The 19,688-nt window shown below is 43.8% G+C and overlaps 2 protein-coding genes across 3 annotated transcripts in view; one reads left to right on the forward strand and one right to left on the reverse strand.

Moving 5' to 3' along the window:
- Positions 1–7,556, reverse strand: part of LOC137283645 (cGMP-dependent protein kinase 1-like) — an 84,976-nt gene extending 77,420 nt beyond the window's left edge. For both annotated transcript variants that reach the window (XM_067815251.1, XM_067815250.1), the window contains exon 1: positions 6,562–7,556. The gene's annotated coding sequence lies outside the window, so the exon portion shown is untranslated. The remainder of the gene's footprint in view (positions 1–6,561) is intronic.
- Positions 7,557–14,822: 7,266 nt separating this feature from the next.
- LOC137283821 (uncharacterized) lies at positions 14,823–16,025 on the forward strand. Its single transcript, XM_067815506.1, has one exon. The coding sequence runs from the start codon at positions 14,823–14,825 to the stop codon at positions 16,023–16,025; it is 1,203 nt and encodes a 400-aa protein (XP_067671607.1).
- Positions 16,026–19,688: the final 3,663 nt, after the last annotated feature.

The raw sequence follows: 19,688 nt of genomic DNA on the forward strand, positions 1-19,688 counted from the left end.
ATATCTACAGACATGGTGAACGTGTAACCATTAACAGCATTGCGCTGCGTATTTTCTCAAGCTTTGCGAAAGGGGATTTCGTTTGTTGAAACGTATTTACTTTTTGAAAATAACAAACGGTCAGTGTAAATACAGAATTTATATCTTGTCAGAATATACATTTCAGTCAAGTGTAGCCAGCTTGTTACCGCCTGATTAATACCGTCTGTATAAGACCACTCTCCCCTACATCACATGTACCTCTGAATAAGACCACTCTCTCCTACATTACGAGTATCTCTGTATAAGACTATTCTCCCCTACATCACGTGTAGGTATCTGTATAAGGAGACTCTCCCCTCCTGCACGTGTACCTCTGTATAAGACCACTTTCCCCTACATCACGAGTACCCCTGAATAAGGCCACTCTCTCCTACACAACGAGTGCCTTTGTATAAGACTATTCTCACCTACATCACGTGTAGGTATCTGTATAAGAAGACCACCACCCCCCACACATCACGAGTACCTCTATATAAGAGGACTCTCCCCTACATCACGTGTACCTCTATATAAGACCACTCTCCCCTACATCACGTGTACCTCTGTATAAAACCATTCTCCCCTACATAACACGCGAACCTCCGTATAAGACCACTCTGCCCTACATCACAGGTACCTCTATATAAGACCACTCCCCCCTACATCACGCGTACCTCTGTATAAGACCATTCTCCCCTACATCACATGTTGGTATCTGTATAAGAAGACTCTCGCCTACATCACATGTACTTCTGTATAAGACCACTCTGTCCTACATCACGTGTATCTCTGCATAAGACCACTCTCCCCCATTCCGACTCTCCACCACATCACGTACATCTAAGTATAAGACCACTCCTCCTACATAACGGACACCGGGCTGTGTACAACACTGGGAGCAAACACCACCAACAATAGCCTTGTGTGCACGGACACCTACAGGGCATAATTATGGTGTCTTCTCCGTCATATGGAGAGCGGGTGTGTGTGGTATCCTCAAGATCACATTGTCGCTTTGTCGCTATGGTTCACCAATGTGCGAACGGGACAATATCCATTCTAAAATTTTATAGATATCCTCCCGTCAGTCGCGCAGAATCCTTCCCTTGTAATCTCTTCGTTCCTTAAAACCGAAGAACGCGTTATAAAAAATAAAATACTGTTTTCCTGTTATTTCTACTTGGTGTACTGTCAGGATATCGGGGCTTCATCATCCCCACGTGAGTACATGTAACTCAGGGCGTCTAACAGTATAGCCTGCTACAGGATCACGCCATTTACCACTGTTGGGACACATCGTACAACTCACACTGTGAAGAATGACTACATCTCCTGGGATGTTTGACCACGTATCGTCACTGGCATTCAGACAGGCCTCGAAATCAAATGAAGCTTATAAGAGTTGTCTCCCATGAGAATGAATCCTATCGAAAACCCAACGCTTTCTGAAACACACAGGGAATGAATGAAAGAACTGTTGATTTCCTTAAGTTCGGAATTTCAGACCTCATTTACTTTTGATTTAAACAGTGCCATTTTTTTCCATCAAAAGTATTAATTTTCAGAGACGAAGCGTTAGCCCAGGCTAGTCTGACACATGTTATGAGAAAATATATTACGTTGTAAAGTCTGACTTCCTAGTACCGAGACAACTGCATTACAAGTTACAGACAAAGGATGGCAACACCATGTGTCTGTCTGCAACACTCTGTACTCGGAGTAAGGTTAATACAAAACTTGACCTCTGTGCAGGCGCAAAAGACTCTTGCTTGGATGAAGCTCACATAAAATACGCGAGGTAGCGTTAGAGGGCAACCCTTCTGCTGTTCGACGGAACATGTATAACACAGACACAAGTGTCAATAACCAGCTGCTGCAGCATTACACCAGACACCGTGTAATAGATGGCCGCTGGTTAAACAGAGGAATAATAAATCAGTGAGTTTAGTGACCTGTATTCTTTGAAGGGTATTATCCAACAGGTCACTCAAGATTTATGGCGACTTTTCCGGACCCTATCCATCATAAAATAAAATCCAATTTTCAAAGACGTGGTTAACTGGTGTCCACCTAATATACACGTGTATAGATACTAACAATCGTAATGAATATTGTTTATTAGTCAAAAGGATTTTATGAACGCTTATCTCTTTGCGATCATATGCATTCAAAGTTATATCCTCAAACAGAATGTGTACATCAAAGAATGGCCTACCTGAAAACATGCATTTCTACTTATGACTGTCGACGCTGATAATCAAATATCACGTAAACAACACGATGTATTGCAAGACAATTGGCGGATGAATTCAGCTGAAACTACTGGAGGGATTCTGTATCACATCCACACTATTGGGGGTCTTCACTGTGAAAGTATGTGACCAACATTTTGACTTAATGTTATATTTGTTGTAGGAAAACTAGACGCGATGAAATTCCAGTTTATCAGTGTGCTGTTCAAGCACTGGTGTGGCGGTGACAAACCTCGTGGAGACTACTTAAAACACCTCTCCGGTGTACTCAAAGGTCTACAGTGTAGTGCAATAAAGTTGTGACAAGTGAGTGACATACAGCTACGGCAACAGCCTCGGGACATCGGTGTGACCATCCCGAAACTTGACAACACTCCAGTGCGGCAAACAGCCACAGCTCCGACGCCCTCTAACATGGATGTCACGATCATTTATCACGGAAACTTCTTCCTGCTCTTCCTTCTTCACCTGGCTTCATGTGACCTTGTGTGACGCACGTGGCATGCTTCTGACTTGATGATAGACGTTGTTTACCGCTGTTTTGCATCAAAACATCGAGGGACATACGCGTCACTTCAGTACTGATTTCGTGGTTTTATTGGGTGTTTTATGCTACCTCCTGTTCTTCTTTATATATGGCCTTGAATCACAGGAAATACTTTACTTTTGCCGATTACAGTTTCAGATCACATCTGTGTAAGACTGTACCGCTCAACACCATCTGTATCTTTTGCATAAAGCAATCCCTCAGTGCCAAGGACAACTTGAAATGTGATAACAGAGTACCCTACATCGCATACAGCTTTAGATAAGGCCATAGTACCCTACATCACATACAGCTTTAGATAAGGCCGTAGTGCCCTACATCACATACAGCTTTAGATAAGGCCATAGTACCCTACATCACATACAGCTTTAGATGAGGTCATAGTACCCTACGTCACATACAGCTTTAGATGAGGTCATAGTACCCTACGTCACATACAGCTTTAGATGAGGTCATAGTACCCTACATCACATACAGGTTTTCATAAGGCTGTGTGGACTTACAACTTATGTTAAAGATACCTGATTAGCTCGAGCTCACACAAATTAATTAAAAGTGTCACAGATGTTTCTCCGAAGTGCGGCCTACTCTGCCACCAACTACAATATTGAATGACTCATAGCTTCATTTAACTGTCAGTCAGAATGGGGATGCTACTTCCAGATCCCCGGGGGGCGTATCCTCGATAAGCCAGTTCTGAAGGACTTCTTCATTGTATTATGACAAATAACCGTCACACATTCGCCACTACAGAACTGGATAATCGGGGACTTAGGAAGACAAGGATATGATGCACCCTATCTCGTTGCCCGCGTCGACTCGAGACCAGTGAAGATTGATAAGAACGCAAACCAACGTAGTATAAAATGTCAGAAATCGATCACCTGGCTTCTTTCACATCTTCAACCGGAGCTAGGTTCGCGGAATACAAGAATTCGTTCAGGAAAGGTCAAGAAACGGAAAGCGCAAAATCAACCAGACATATCCGGTTGTTTAGACCGTTCTTGTGATAAGTGCACGTTGACATGTGGTCAGCAGGCAGGCTATGCGAGATATGCTGGAAGAAGGTGGTTTGGGTGGTCGAGTTAAGGAGGGTGGGGATGTGGAGAGTTGATCGAGGTGCTCAGGGCGGGGGTGGATTTAAAGGGGTGGTGGTCAACTCTTTTAGTGACTTCGGTTAGAATGCGAACGCTTATGGTTAAGCGCTGAGTCATGTTTAGTGTTCATGAGTGGACCATATTAGGATGTAAACGTTTAGTGTTGGCACTAGCTGAATTACAGTGGTTATGGGTGGGCCATATTAGGATGTAAAAGGTTTAGTGTTGGCACTAGCTGAATTACAATGGTCATGGGTGGGCCATATGAGGATGTAAACGTTTAGTGTTGGCACTAGCTGAATTATGGAATGGAAGAGAAGCGATGTAATCAATGTATGTTTCGTCATACGATCTGTAATTTTCGATTAACGAATACGTTCATGATCACTTAATGTATATGCGTTGGTTTGAAAACATCCGCGTATGTTGTTTATGCGTGATTTGAAATCATCCATATACCGCGACACATAACATGCCGACTGATTTCCCTGTACTCAGATCGATGCTGTCCCCGTCGTCAGTATGTATTTAGAAGGGATCCTGGTGAATCTTGTTCACGTCCATGTGTCACAGAGGATTGTCACTTTGGGTATGACTGTAATAATGCATATCTCAAATTATGCCTGTAAACTGATGGATGTATAATGTACATATTGATTGAAACAATCAACATCCCTACGGTAGGTCTATTGTATGTATGGCGTGACGTTGAGAATGGGTGCACAAATCATTGCTTGCGATGTATCCTAACATGTGTATGAGTGTGCATATTTATTTTGGATAAATACTACTGAAATCACATCACACTACATTACTCTGTTTACATGTAGATCAATCCTCACTGAATTTAACACACAGGAACAGGATCACCCAGTCCTCATGTAATACCATTGCTATACAGCTTACACCGTGTGAGTGTCATCTGTAACATTACTGCTAAACATCCTACACCGTTTGAGTGTCATCTGTAACATCACCGCTGTACAGCCTACACCGCGTGTCATCTGTAACATTACTGCTAAACATCCTACACCGTGTGAGTGTCATCTGTAACATCACCGCTGTACAGCCTACACCGTTTGAGAGTCATCTGTAACATCACTGCTAAACATCCTACACCGTTTGAGTGTTATCTGTAACATTATTGCTAAACATCCTACACCGTTTGAGTGTCATCTGTAACATTACTGCTAAATATCATACACCGTGTGAGTGTCATCTGTAACATCACTGCTAAACATCCTACACCGTTTGAGTGTCATCTGTAACATCACTGCTACACAGCCTACACCGTGTGAGTGTCATCTGTAACATCACTGCTAAACATCCTACACCGTGTGAGTGTCATCTGTAACATCACTGCTAAACATCCTACACCGTGTGTCATCTGTAACATCACCGCTGTACAGCCTACACCGCGTGAGTGTCATCTGTAACATTACTGCTAAACATCCTACACCGTGTGAGTGTCATCTGTAACATTACTGCTAAACATCCTACACAGTTTGAGTGTCATCTGTAACATCACTGCTAAACATCCTACACCGTGTGAGTGTCATCTGTAACATCACCGCTGTACAGCCTTCACCGCGTGAGTGTCATCTGTAACATCACCGCTGTACAGCCTACACCGTGTGAGTGCCATCTGTAACATTACTGCTAAACATCCTACATCGTGTGAGTGTCATCTGTAACATCACTGCTAAACATCCTACACCGTGTGAGTGTCATCTGTAACATCACCGCTGTACAGCCTACACCGCGTGAGTGTCATCTGTAACATTACTGCTAAACATCCTACACCGTGTGAGTGTCATCTGTAACATTACTGCTAAACATCCTACACAGTTTGAGTGTCATCTGTAACATCACTGCTAAACATCCTACACCGTGTGAGTGTCATCTGTAACATCACCGCTGTACAGCCTACACCGCGTGAGTGTCATCTGTAACATCACCGCTGTACAGCCTACACCGTGTGAGTGCCATCTGTAACATTACTGCTAAACATCCTACATCGTGTGAGTGTCATCTGTAACATCACCGCTGTAAAGCCTACACCGTGTGAGTGTCATCTGTAACATTACTGCTAAACATCCTACACCGTGTGAGTGTCATCTGTAACATCACCGCTGTACAGCCTACACCGTTTGAGTGTCATCTGTAACACCATTGTTAAACAGCATACACCGTTTGAGTGTCATCTCTCAGACAACCTACAAATTGTAAATGTCCCCTTCAGCATCACCGTTAGACAACCTACAACGTGTGAGTGTCCCTTTCAGCATCACAATCTACACCGTGAATGTCTCCTGTAACACCGTTAGACAGAATACAGTGTGAGTGTCCCCTGTAACATCATCATTAGACAACCAACACCTTGTGAGTGTCACCTGTAACATCACCGTTAGAAAAGTCACACTGTGAGTGTTCCCAGCAACATTCTTCCTAAACAGCTGACTCCCCAAATTCAATAAAACGATAAGAGAACGGTGATTAATCTCAAAGAGAAAACTCGGCTTCGGTTCTGACAGGTATATGGGCTGAACACTAGTGGCATGCGAGCCTTCTCATACACTGCTCAATATAGAAAACAAACAAGGCTAGGTTCACTATGGCAATATAAGACAAACTACAGCCTTACCTCCTCAAGTAGCCTTTCTCTGGACGACGGAAATATATATCTGAATTGTAAACACGTTCAAATATCGCCTTTCAGCTGAGGTCAGTTGCAATTAACACTACAACGCCCAGGTGCTGTACGATGTGCAGTTAATCCTTCTGAAATAATGCCCAGTGTTATCGCATTCCTGTCTCCAAAGTGTTCCTGGCACCGCCCCCTCTGTGGTCACCGCGATACAGATTCTCGTTCACTGTGTTTGACGTTCTGGAGTCGCACGGCTCAATGACCCCATTCACATATCCCAGCGTTATTTACCCTCGCGGTACCCCGAGTAAGAGCTGACGGGGAATCTGAAAGTATAAATACTTCACTCAGATGTGTCTACACGCGTCACACACTGCTTCTGTCAGTGTCTCCCAAGTCAACTCAAACTGTCGTCTGCTCCACCGCGACCTGCTCCTGTAGTCAAGTGGAATGTGGAAACACGGCGAGTGAAGTGTACACGGGTGACAACACTAAACTTGGTAATTCCCAATATCAACACCTCCAGGGAACGTGAGTAAAACGTGTTACTCAACACCTGACATGGCAGACCCGGGATTACTGTTACTATCGCTACGTCGTCAGACTGTGACCCTACGCGTCATCGTGGACGACGAACTGTCATAATTCGTATCTTTCCTGCCTCCGAGGCTCAGACTTCTGGCGAGTTCCGTTTTACGCTATGCTTGCCTTTATCAGACAGCTGGATAGATACCTACTGTTCAGATCCGAAAATTACTTCTGTTCTGATACGTTCTGGCGATTGAGACTTCTTACATGTCCAGCCACCATGAGACGTGATTGCTGAGGATGAGTGCAGAAATTCCCACGTCGTGTCAGATCTCTGACTCTTACATCAACAGAACACCAAACGAAATCTTTGTTGGAGACGTAAATCGCCGAGGACGTGGGAGACGTAATGGAGTTCAGGTAGTCGAGGTGACGACTCTACTCTCTTTGGAACGCCAGGGAATAGATGCACACTGGCGCGTATGAATGGACGTTGAGAGCGTTGACTGCCGGCTCGACAGAAAGTTGTCACCTTGCACAATTACCCGCACATAAAGGCAACGTTATCGAGGACAAAATACTCTTCTTTCCGAGTATTTAGTATGGCGTATCTCCGCACAGCTAGTATCGATACAGTACTTTGTTAGGCAGTGGGAAGTGATAGCTATAACAACCGACTTGTTACATTGACAAATCAGAGTATGTCAGCCGACACTATATCCTCGGGTGTCTGTGATCTCGGCTATTGAGGTTGTCAGAAAGGACTGGATCCATAAGCAAGAAACAACACTCTGTGTAAATGTTGTGCAGCCAAGATGATTCACAACCCTTGTGTGTAATAACACCTACAAGCACTGGAGTGACAGGAGCCATCCAGCATAGAGATGTGTCTGCCAGATATGTGGGTTTATCTTCCAGCTGGGAAATAAACTGGCAGTAATTACTGGAATCCGAGGTCTGATTTATGAAGTCATATCACACCTGTATATAAAGTGTATGTGTGTAAATGTCTACACTGACTAGTAACGAGGGTTTATGCACGTGCACAGGGCATCTGTCACCAGGGTTTGGTGATTATGTTAGCTGACATGACTGCGTATCAAATCTGATTTCGTTGTTATTTAGGACTGATTCTTGCTTTGAGGATACATCTATAACGCCACACGGTCTCCCCTGAGGTGTGTTCGGTGTGAGTGCAGTGCACCAGTCGCCGACAGTAGAGGCGAAATATCGAGTTCATCTGAGGCGACCTGACACATACCATAACATCACGGACGGTTGTAGTCTTTGTCAAATGGACAGAATGATAAGTCGCTCATACAATCTTACTCTCAAGGCAGTTCAATATTCCAACATCATGACCCACACTGATGGCTCAAGGCAGTTCAATATTCCAACATCATGACCCACACTGATGGCTCAAGGCAGTTCAATATTCCAACATCATGACCCACACTGATGGCTCAAGGCAGTTCAATATTCCAACATCATGACCCACACTGATGGCTCAAGGCAGTTCAATATTCCAACATCATGACCCACACTGATGGCTCAAGGCAGTTCAATATTCCAACAGCTCTCACAAAATTGAAAGGCCACAATTCCCATACTGCATATTGTTACAGCCCAGTTATTACACATAAATGCATGACATCGTCATCTAACACTGCTCCCTAAACATAATACGGCTCCTTTATCTAATAACTTCCTAACATGCATGCATGCATGCATGCATCCATCCATCCATCCATCCATCCATCCCTCCCTACCTACCTACATACATACATACATACATACATACATACATACATACATACATACATACATACATACATACATACATACATACATACATACATACATAACTCTTCACTATCCTACAACACTCTTCATACACGGTTATAGTTAATCCCCAATTCCCGTCCATATGAATATTGGACAGGTCGTTATTTCCTAGTTCTGTCCAGACCGCAACAGTGTGACCAAGGTTCCCCAGTGTTTACAAGCTTCTTCCAGACACGAGACTACGTCCGAGATGGTCCTACTACAGCTGGGATGTCCCCACTTAGCACGACCTGCCTGTCATACTCATTGTGGACTCCATTGCCTCTTAGCTCTATAATGGATGTATGAATATTGATGGGTTGTCAGCCAGGGGGTTTACAGCAGTGCATCATTGCATTTCCCAGAGATTATAACACTGCAGCCCCTGATGACAGACACCCTTGTCACATCACGATACTGATCACTTGGGAGGATATCATCGGAACTGTTACATGACAGCGATGACGGTATCATGCAGGGCATATACAGGGGGGAGCAGAAGGGGGAAGGTGGGAGAGGGTGGGGGTGGCAATTCATTGTTGCATCGTGGTCATGTCCATATCTTAAGTGGTTCATATCATGCTTAATTGCCCAAGTATTCTGAATAGCATTTGACATAACTATGCATATTGTGGATGGCATATCAATATGCAAGGTCTGGCGTTAGAATCAAATATGCATGGACTTCATAGGTTTAGGTTACACTGACCATGTCTCACATTAGCATACGACCTATTGTTTAACATGAATGATATATAGTGACTGTCCCTCACGGATCATATGGAGATGTACATGCCGTGTTTGGAATATCACGTTGACGAGTATGTAATAACTGATACATCACTGTAACATGCATGTCGTGTTTGGAATATCACGTTGACGAGTATGTAATAATTAAAACATCACTGTAACATGCATGTCGTGTTTGGAATATCACGTTGACGAGTATGTAATAATTAAAACATCACTGTAACATGCATGCCGTGTTTGGAATATCACGTTGACGAGTATGTAATAATTAAAACATCACTGTAACATGCATGTCGTGTTTGGAATATCACGTTGACGAGTATGTAATAATTAAAACATCACTGTAACATGCATGTCGTGTTTGGAATATCACGTTGACGAGTATGTAATAATTAAAACATCACTGTAACATGCATGCCGTGTTTGGAATATCACGTTGACGAGTAGTAACTAATCAGTGTGAAGTGCATGGTAGGTTTGAAATATCTACTGGTCTTTAACAGTCATGACATGATTGGTGTCGCGTTGATGGGCATGTTATTACCAATGTTTAACTCTAGTGCCGAAGCGTTTGCTGAAATGATGCGCACCTATACGAGATAACGGTAAGCGTCCTAATGGACGTCGTTAACTGGGGTAGCTGCTGATAATGTTTATGTTCGGGGATCATGCAGGATATGTGCGCGCTGGATAGTGTTGATTAAGATTAGCATGTTCTGTCTCTGTAAACAACGTTAAGGTAAATGGATGAAGTTCCCCTATCAGTCGCGTTGAACAGAGAGTATCAGCTCTACACTGCAATGAGTCAGATTACTATACGAGAAAACATAGGGACGCGTCTCGTAGACGCACACCGCTGAAACTAACAATACAATGCCGTCCTTACAATCCTACAACTATTACCAGTACCTGTATTACACCGCTTTTAGCAATATTCCGACAAAATCCTGATTGGAAAAGAAACTGAAACCTGCTTGGAAGACAGTGCCGTAACTACACATAGGTCAAGTAACAATTGCCTGTACGTACTGTATCTCCTGTATCGCATTTCACGACTGTCCATCGGTGCGGGTGCGAGAGTAATTGCCCGTCTCACAAGGGACGCTACTGTAACCCTAGTTTACGCTTGTTCGTAGACAGCAAGGCCTGCAATCAACTCGTCATATATTGATTTATAACTTCTAAGCTATCTAAAATGACTTACGTGCCAGTAAAACCGACATTTCAGGCTATTGTTTTCATAATGATACATTTATCAGAACAATGTCGCCATATTCCAGATGGTTTATTATCACTCCGTTTTCTATCAAAACGGGGTAAACAAAGAGTGAGTGAGTTTAGTTTTACGCCGCACTCAGTAATATTCCAGCTCTAAGGCGGCGGTCTTTAAATCGAGTCGGGACCAGACAATCCAGTGATAAACAGCATGATCATCGATCTGCGCAATTGGGAACCGATGACATGTGTCAAACAAGTCAGCGAGCCTGACCACCCGATCCCGTTAGTCGCCTCTTACGACAAGCACAGTAGTTTTAAAGGCTTTTATGGCATAAATGGGTTGCTGACGGCCTGTTCCACCTCGGACCTTCACGAGTATCGTAAACAAAGAAAGTACGAAATTGACATGCTAACACGTTATCGGTAGATGACCATATAGTTTTATATGATCATATCAGAATTGTTATTGCTTGCAAGATCATTTTTGATCCGTGTATGTACCTTATACACCGACCTTATAGATGCACGTACCCCGATCAAAGGCGAGCAACTCGTGCATTATGTGTACTCGTCATTACAAAATATCAAGTTTCACTAACTGTTCGCAGATCACGATAACTAGGAGCATTAAATAATTTAGTTTTCATAAACACATATATTGAACCTTCACAGGTGACAGCTGCTCAAATATGCCAAGTTACCGATATTCGGAATGGCTGCATTTCATTGAGGGCTAAGGCAAGAGATGGTTGCCATCTATCGTATATCTGCCCACTGGCCAGAAAACACCGGCAAACTTAAATTAAAGCCGCCGTGGAGGATGCAGAACCCAATCAGCATCATAAGACTTATTCGGTCCATGTCTAGTGGCGTTTCACAGAGTCGCTTCCAGATTGTCGTCTGTGAAACATTTCCGAAATCGTTTCAAATGGACTTGGTATATCAGACGACCGTTGTTATCCTCATTGCACAAAGCAGCGCTGTCAGATCCGTGTGAAGCGCTCGACGCAACTGGAATCTTAGATTATGGGGATGGATCCATTGCTTAGCCGAAAACCATTTTCATGTCCCGCGGCAGAGCTCGTGTTTGATGGTGCGGAAATGCATCTCACGTGACTGTAAACTTGACCTTGTGGCGACCAGACAAAATCTGAATGGACAACGGTGCATTACTAACATCCCAGACCGGGTTGTTGCACCACATTTCGATGACCATCCTCTCAACACACGCCCAATCAGACATGAGACCACGTCGTCCAAGTGCCGTTGGTGCTTTCTTACAACAAACGCGGTAGCACCCTATAGAAACATGTTTGGGGCAAAATGGGTCGATTGGGAGATCTTCCAGTGTAAAATCTTGATGTATTGGAACACGCCCTCCATCATGAATAGAAAGCAATACACTAATACGATAGGTCAACGAAGAAGGGGCAGAGGAAGCAAAGGATTTCCTTCCAAATGCTTCAAGTTTATAGCGAGGCGTAGGGGGCAAGTTCTGAATTTGAGAGCGGCGCTGTCTTTCTAGGATTTTAAGGATGAGGAGTTCCTGTAGGTATTCTGGACTTGTTGCATGGAGACATTAGTAAACAAAACACAAGAGTTTAAATTCAGTTCTTGATTTGATAGGAGGTCAGTGGAGGCCATTCATCACAGGTGTATGCTGCCTACTTCTCACTGTACCCCACGCAATACCTCAGCGTTAACCTCAACGGCTTATTCATTGAATGAGGAAGGTCAAGATTGTTCTTGCATTTGGCAGAAATTACATCAGATATTGACATTGTGTTCAATTGTTGATACCAATGTGGTTTCTAATCACATGGGGATGGTATGTAAGAATCTTGAAACTGACCACACTCGTTAACGCCATGCCAACATAGGTATCAGCACTACAAACTATGTCATGTTTGCGTCTATGAATAAACTACGGTTTTGTGTTCTTTTTGTGTTTCGATTTCAAGTGTTCGTCAAGGTTCTGTTGATCCAGAAAGTGAGCAAAGTTGAGGTTTTCATGCATTCGTTTGCCATGGGTAATGGTCATGGAGTTTTCACTATGGAAAATAGGGGGTGTTGTTTGGAAAATTTTACCACTTTTTGCTTGTTATTGTGAGAGAGACAACCCGACAATGTGACAACGCGAGGATGTCCTTCAAGGATTGCATGGTGTTGCCATACGTCCTTCCACATGTACGTGGGTAAGTGGTATTCGATGTCGTATATATGTTGTACATGCTGACGAGTTTACATTGTGGTTGTAACTGCCCTTAATGTTACAGATCACACAGCAAGTTAGTCTATAGCTTTATTGAAGGTAAATAATTGTACAGGCTTATGTGCAGCCTCGAGGTGGCCTACATGGAACAGTACAACAGGTATGGATTTAGGAGACACGGGTAGCACTATAAAATGCGTTCATAGCGTTATAAGGATCATTTCGTGTACTTGCTACATTAATAGATCGATAAAACACCCCTTTCCTTTATTAGTTTGCTGATCGGATTTCTGTGAGCTATCTACTAACGTCTTGTGGTATGTGCTCACAAATGGAACAGTATACCGTTGTTCCGGGTACCTGATCAGGTTTGGAGTGTGTGCAAACGTTCATGTGATGTGCTAAAACAAGAACATCACTAAAGTCACGAACAGTCAGGTTTTAATCTAGTTACATGAAACACCAAAACAAAGACCAAGACAATGTTGTTTACACGCCTAGACATGAAACCATCAGCGGTTGTATTTAGGAGCGCTGACCTCACTATTACTTTAGAAGATAAACGGTAGTAATATTAACGTGCATTAGACCCGAGTATGTGTTATCTATGTATACGTTTGTAAATTGTTCTCAGGGAGTGTTGAGCCGAGCACTCGGTGGTGGCAGTTATTAGCGACGTGACCAACGACAACGTGCGTGTCAACTCCCAGATGAAGCCGACGGAAGACTCACTAGGGCGTTCTAAACAGACTTCAGGTTCAGCAAGCTCGTCTTAATAATTGCAGCCGTCACATTTTGCCATGTCTTGTTAATAACCCTCGGGCAGCGTATTGCCGGGTAAATGTAGCTCCTTTGCTTATTACTGAATAATGAGACGGATGAAAAATCTAACCGTTTCATCATCTACAATATTAAACTTGAAAAGTAAGAAAAATGAATTCCTATGGTACCTGAGATGCAAAGGTGGAAGTGTGAAATGTTTTGGGCTGGTGGACTATAGTAAAAGACACACATTCCATCTATCTGCTTTGCTGTTTCCATTCGATTTCTTAATGACGCAGTCACTGTCGTAAATGCCATATTGTTAGGGGCATTCTCGTGTTGCGAAAGAAAATACCCGAAGACAAGATCACCAGCTCTCATTCGCTTCCTCTTTAGCATTTTGATTTGAGTTCCATCTCGATAACGTGACAATGCCATTAGAGTATTTCATAATACGACCTTAGAACAGTCCCCATTACCATAAACATATTTCTTACATGAAAATCAAAGGTTTTTATGCAAATATTAACGACCCACTGTTTTAGTTCCAGCGACTGATGGAGACAAGCTCTGACGTTACGTGACAATGTCACAGCCTCGTGACCAACAGGCTGCTTGCTCAAGTCCACTCAGGTGTCGCAAAAATGCGATATGAAGGATTCAATTTGTCCACTCTCGTTAACTGTGATAACTATAGCAGCACATCCAAATACTTCCTATCAATGATTCATGTAATTCAAGCTATTTGTTCCACGAACAATATTCACCAATGTTGCACCAACACTATAACTCTCAGAAAGTAAAACTAATTTCGTGGCGAGAAAGTGGAATTAATATTGTCTCTCTGTGTTTCATTTCGCTTGCTGAACCGCACTTGCCATTTCGTTTCTCAGTTCCTGTATATACGACCCAGCAGACTGTCTCTCAGACCCTGGACCATGTAACCAGACTAGCCCTCTCTGCAATGCTAAAGCCCCAGCAGCCTGTCTTTCAGACCCTGGACCATGCAACCAGACTAGCCCTCTCTGCAATGCTAAAGCCCCAACAGCCTGTCTTTCAGACCCTGGACCGTGTAACCAGACTAGCCCTCTCTGCAATGCTAAAACCCCAGCAGCCTGTCTTTCAGACCCTGGACCATGTAACCAGACTAGCCCTCCCTGCAGTGCTAAAGCCCCAACAGCCTTTCTTTCAGACCCTGGACCATGTAACCAGACTAGCCCTCCCTGCAATGCTAAAGCCCCAGCAGCCTGTCTTTCAGACCCTGAACCATGTAACCAGACTAGCCCTCCTTGCAGTGCTAAAGCCCCAGCAGCCTGTCTTTCAGACCCTGGACCATGTGACCAGACTAGCCCTCCCTGCAGTGCTAAAGCCCCAGCAGCCTGTCTTTCAGACCCTGGACCGTGTAACCAGACTAGCCCTCTCTGCAATGCTAAAGCCCCAGCAGCCTTTCTCTCAGACCCTGGACCATGTGACCAGCCTAGCCCTCCCTGCAGTGCTAAAGCCCCAGCAGCCTGTCTTTCAGACCCTGGACCATGTAACCAGACTAGCCCTCCCTGCAGTGCTAATGCCCCAGCAGCCTGTCTCTCAGACCCTGGACCATGCAACCAGACTAGCCCTCCCTGCAGTGCTAAAGCCCCAGCAGCCTGTCTTTCAGACCCTGGACCGTGTAACCAGACTAGCCCTCTCTGCAATGCTAAAGCCCCAGCAGCCTTTCTCTCAGACCCTGGACCATGTGACCAGGCTAGCCCTCCCTGCAGTGCTAAAGCCCCAGCAGCCTGTCTTTCAGACCCTGGACCGTGTAACCAGACTAGCCCTCTCTGCAATGCTAAAGCCCCAGCAGCCTGTCTCTCAGACCCTGGACCATGTAACCAGACTAGCCCTCCCTGCAGTGCTAAAGCTCCAGCAGCCTGTCTTTCAGACCCTGGACCATGTAACCAGACTAGCCCTCCCTGCAGTGCTAAAGCCCCAGCAGCCTGTCTCTCAGACCCTGGACCATATAACCAGACTAGCCCTCCCTGCAGTTCTAAAGCCCCAGCAGCCTGTCTCTCAGACCCTGGACCATGTAACCAGACTAGCCCTCCCTGCAGTGCTAAAGCCCCAGCAGCCTGTCTCTCAGACCCTGGACCATGTGACCAGACTAGCCCTCCCTGCAGTGCTAAAGCCCTAGATTTTCCCAGGTTTAGGATCTCTTGTCTCCCTGGGACTCCTTTTCAATTTAAATGGGTTTATTCGCTACAATCTAAACATTATATGTATTCAGAGATTAACGTTAGTCTAAGTACTTAGCTATGGAAAGGGTGGGTGAGTTGTTGTTGTTTGTGCCAGTACTATCCCGGATACATCTTGTCGGCATGTATGCATGTATAAATCAGGAAGTACACGAGCTATGAAAGTCGTGATTGTTCAGTGTCTTGAATATCTTGTATCCAGTGTGAGATATAAGCCAGTTGGGATATGCTTGAAAGTTACCAGCCCACAAAATAACCCATTAGACCAAAATCTGTATACAGACAGAGATTTCTTCATTAAGTTGCTGATATGATGAACAGCTTTATCTGGCCATAATCTTAAATGATTTAACAGTGTGTCATAACTTAACAAGTCGGAGAGAGCCAAATATTTACAAAACGTCCCTACAAAACGTCTGTAGCCAGTCAGGCTAGTGACAGTGGCCCGACTGGATTTCTACTAGTCACGGGCTAGTGGGCCAGAGGGTATTTAGCACACAGCTTGTATCCCAGACCAGACCGTTACATCATCACTCGTGACACCTCCGTTTGTCTGCAGAAACGGACAAACCAGTGATAGATATTTCTTAATTCCTCCCAAAAATACCGCCCTTAAAAATTCCATATCCTTAAAATAGGTCTTCATAACTACATCAGGTTGTTATTACTGTGTCTGAATGCTGAAAGTTATCCCTATGATGAAACAAAGACACAGAATCCGTGGTGAAAGAAGATATAATACTCAAATTACAGTCACTCTTCCCGAAGCGTTTCAATGTAGATTCCCAAACTGTCGATAGCCAAACGTTACGGCGAACTGCGTCTTTCAAAACCCCAAGGCTATAGTATCATTTCAAATCTTAGGATCTTGGAATATCTTGAATTTAAATGATTTTGTCATGTTATCAATGGACTTTCGGTTTTGTATTGACGTAGAGTACTCTTTATGTCGTCATTGTGGTGTTAAAATGATATTTGAGGTGTCGTGTTTGATGAAATAATGAAGAGACTCTTCAGAATGACGCAAATCAAGGTCCAGCAGTTATCATAGTCTTTATGACTGTGAGTGTATGCGTCATTGAGAATATACACTAGCAGCCTTCTGTAATACCAATAATGTATTTTAAGCACCGATATCTAGAAGAGAAAACAACAACTGAAACCAGGCTCGTTTTCTCTGCGGAGTCTTGTGCTCAGGTGACACAACTTTACGACTCGCGAGAGTTACCAGTCAAACAATTCTGAATGTAATATCCACATGTCAGATATTGAAGTCCTGTCTCTTGTTGGTCGATGGAGCATCTCACCAAAGTAAGCATGACAACGCCTGTTTACATTAATGTTACATCATGGAGATGCGTGATTGTGTTCATTTGCCATTTGATATTTGATATCCAGAGAATGGTGTCGTGTGCCAATTTGGCCTAACAAGGGGCTACATCATGTGGCATCTTGTTATGCGATATGTTTTGTCCGACATCGTCACAGAGACCGAGGCAGGGTGTTGACAAGGATGGGGATGACAGGAATGACAATGATTTTACTTTCGGCGTCCTTATCCAATCTCATTTACGCTTTGGATCAAAAGTACTCCCCTAATAATGACTTTCGGCGGCGTACAATTAACGTGGACTATGTGCGGTCGTTGTTCTAGTGCACGGGTATTAATAAACTGTGAACATTGCCTTGACCAGAACGCTGTGTCGTCATGGACAATGCCGGGTAGGTAAGCTAATTAGCGTACATTCTATAATCCTATTCTCTAAGGCCTTCCCCATGTCTTTAAAAGAAAAAATTCCATGTCCCTCCCTTAACAGAAAAATATATTTCATTGTTAACTGTCCATTTTCCCATTACCCTCGACGAAAATGTGCATTGCTTTTTATGATCCCATTCAGTGTCTCATGGTCTGACAACATGTTCGGTGGAATGTGTCATGGCGTAACAACCTGTTTCTTGAAGTGTGTCATGGTGTTACAACCAGTTTGTTTGAGTGTGTCGTGGAGAACCTGTTTTGCTAAATTATGTCATCGTTTCAGAACTTGTACTGGTGGAGTGTGTCATAGGTTGCCTTGTTTACAATCTAAATAATTCTAATTAATCACGGTGATGAGAAACACGTTTGGTACAACTAGTTCCCTAAAGTCCCGATGAATCGAGAATAGATACAAGAATCTCTGACCAGGTAATACTCCCTTTAGCACATTCAGAAGTTATTGATTAAAGGTCAGTAGCGTCTTTGGTTATGTATGGTCATCTAGTCTGACTGGATGTGTGAGGAATGCAGCACCAACTTAGGATAGGCCCTTAAACAAAAGCGATTTCCACTTGTGAAAAGACACTTACACAGAAACAATTCTTCACACATAACAAGACACTCACACAAAAGCAGTTCTCCACCTGTGACACGACACTCACACAGAAACAGTTCTCCACACATGGCCAGACACTCACACAGAAATAGTTCTCCACACATGGTCAGACACTTACACAGAAGCAGTTCTCCACACATGACCATACCCTCACACAGAAGCAGTTCTCCACACATGGCCAGACACTCACACAGAAATAGTTCTCCACACATGGTCAGACACTTACACAGAAGCAGTTCTCCACACATGACCATACCCTCACACAGAAGCAGTTCTCCACACATGACCAGACACTCACACAGAAACAGTTTTCCACACATGGTCAGACACTTACACAGAAGCAGTTCTCCACATATGACCAGACACTTACACAGAAGCAGTTCTCCGTATGTGACCAGACACTCACATAGAAGCAGTTCTCCACCTGTGACAGGACACTCACACAGAAACAGTTCTCCACATATGGTCAGACACTTACACAGAAACAGTTCTCCACCTGTGACAGGACACTCACACAGAAGCAGTTCTCCACATATGACCAGACACTTACACAGAAGCAGTTCTAAACCTGTCACAGGACACTCATACAGAAGCAGTTCTCCACATATGACCAGACACTTACACAGAAACAGTTCTCCACATATGACCATACCCTCACACAGAAACAGTTCTGCACATATGACCAGACACTCATACAGAAGCAGTTTTCCACATATGACCAGACACTCACACAGAAACAGTTCTCAACCTGTGACAGGACACTCATACAGAAACAGTTCTCCACACATGACCATACCCTCACACAGAAACAGTTCTTCACATATGACCATACATTTACACAGAAGCAATTTTCTACATATGACCAGGCACTTATACAGAAGCAGTTCTCCACATATTGCCAGACACTCACTCAGAAACAGTTCTCCACATATGACCAGACACTCACATAGAAACAGTTCTCCGCACATGACCAGACACTCACACAGAAGCATTTGTCCATACTTCACCAGGCACTCACACATAAGCAATTCTCAACACGGTACCATGAAAACACAGAAAAAAACGTGTCTCAACACCTGGTCTACTTAAGAAAAGAAGACTTCCTCACGTAGCCAGCCGCCCTGCTCCTCTCAACAGGATGACAAGATCACTGAAGGTGAGAATAAGAGCCTTGAAACGCCTGGAAGACAACATGGCTCATACCAGCTAATAAAGCGTTCAAGGAGTACA

The sequence above is a fragment of the Haliotis asinina genome, chromosome 5, assembly GCF_037392515.1.
Source record: "Haliotis asinina isolate JCU_RB_2024 chromosome 5, JCU_Hal_asi_v2, whole genome shotgun sequence".
Taxonomy (NCBI): domain Eukaryota; kingdom Metazoa; phylum Mollusca; class Gastropoda; order Lepetellida; family Haliotidae; genus Haliotis; species Haliotis asinina.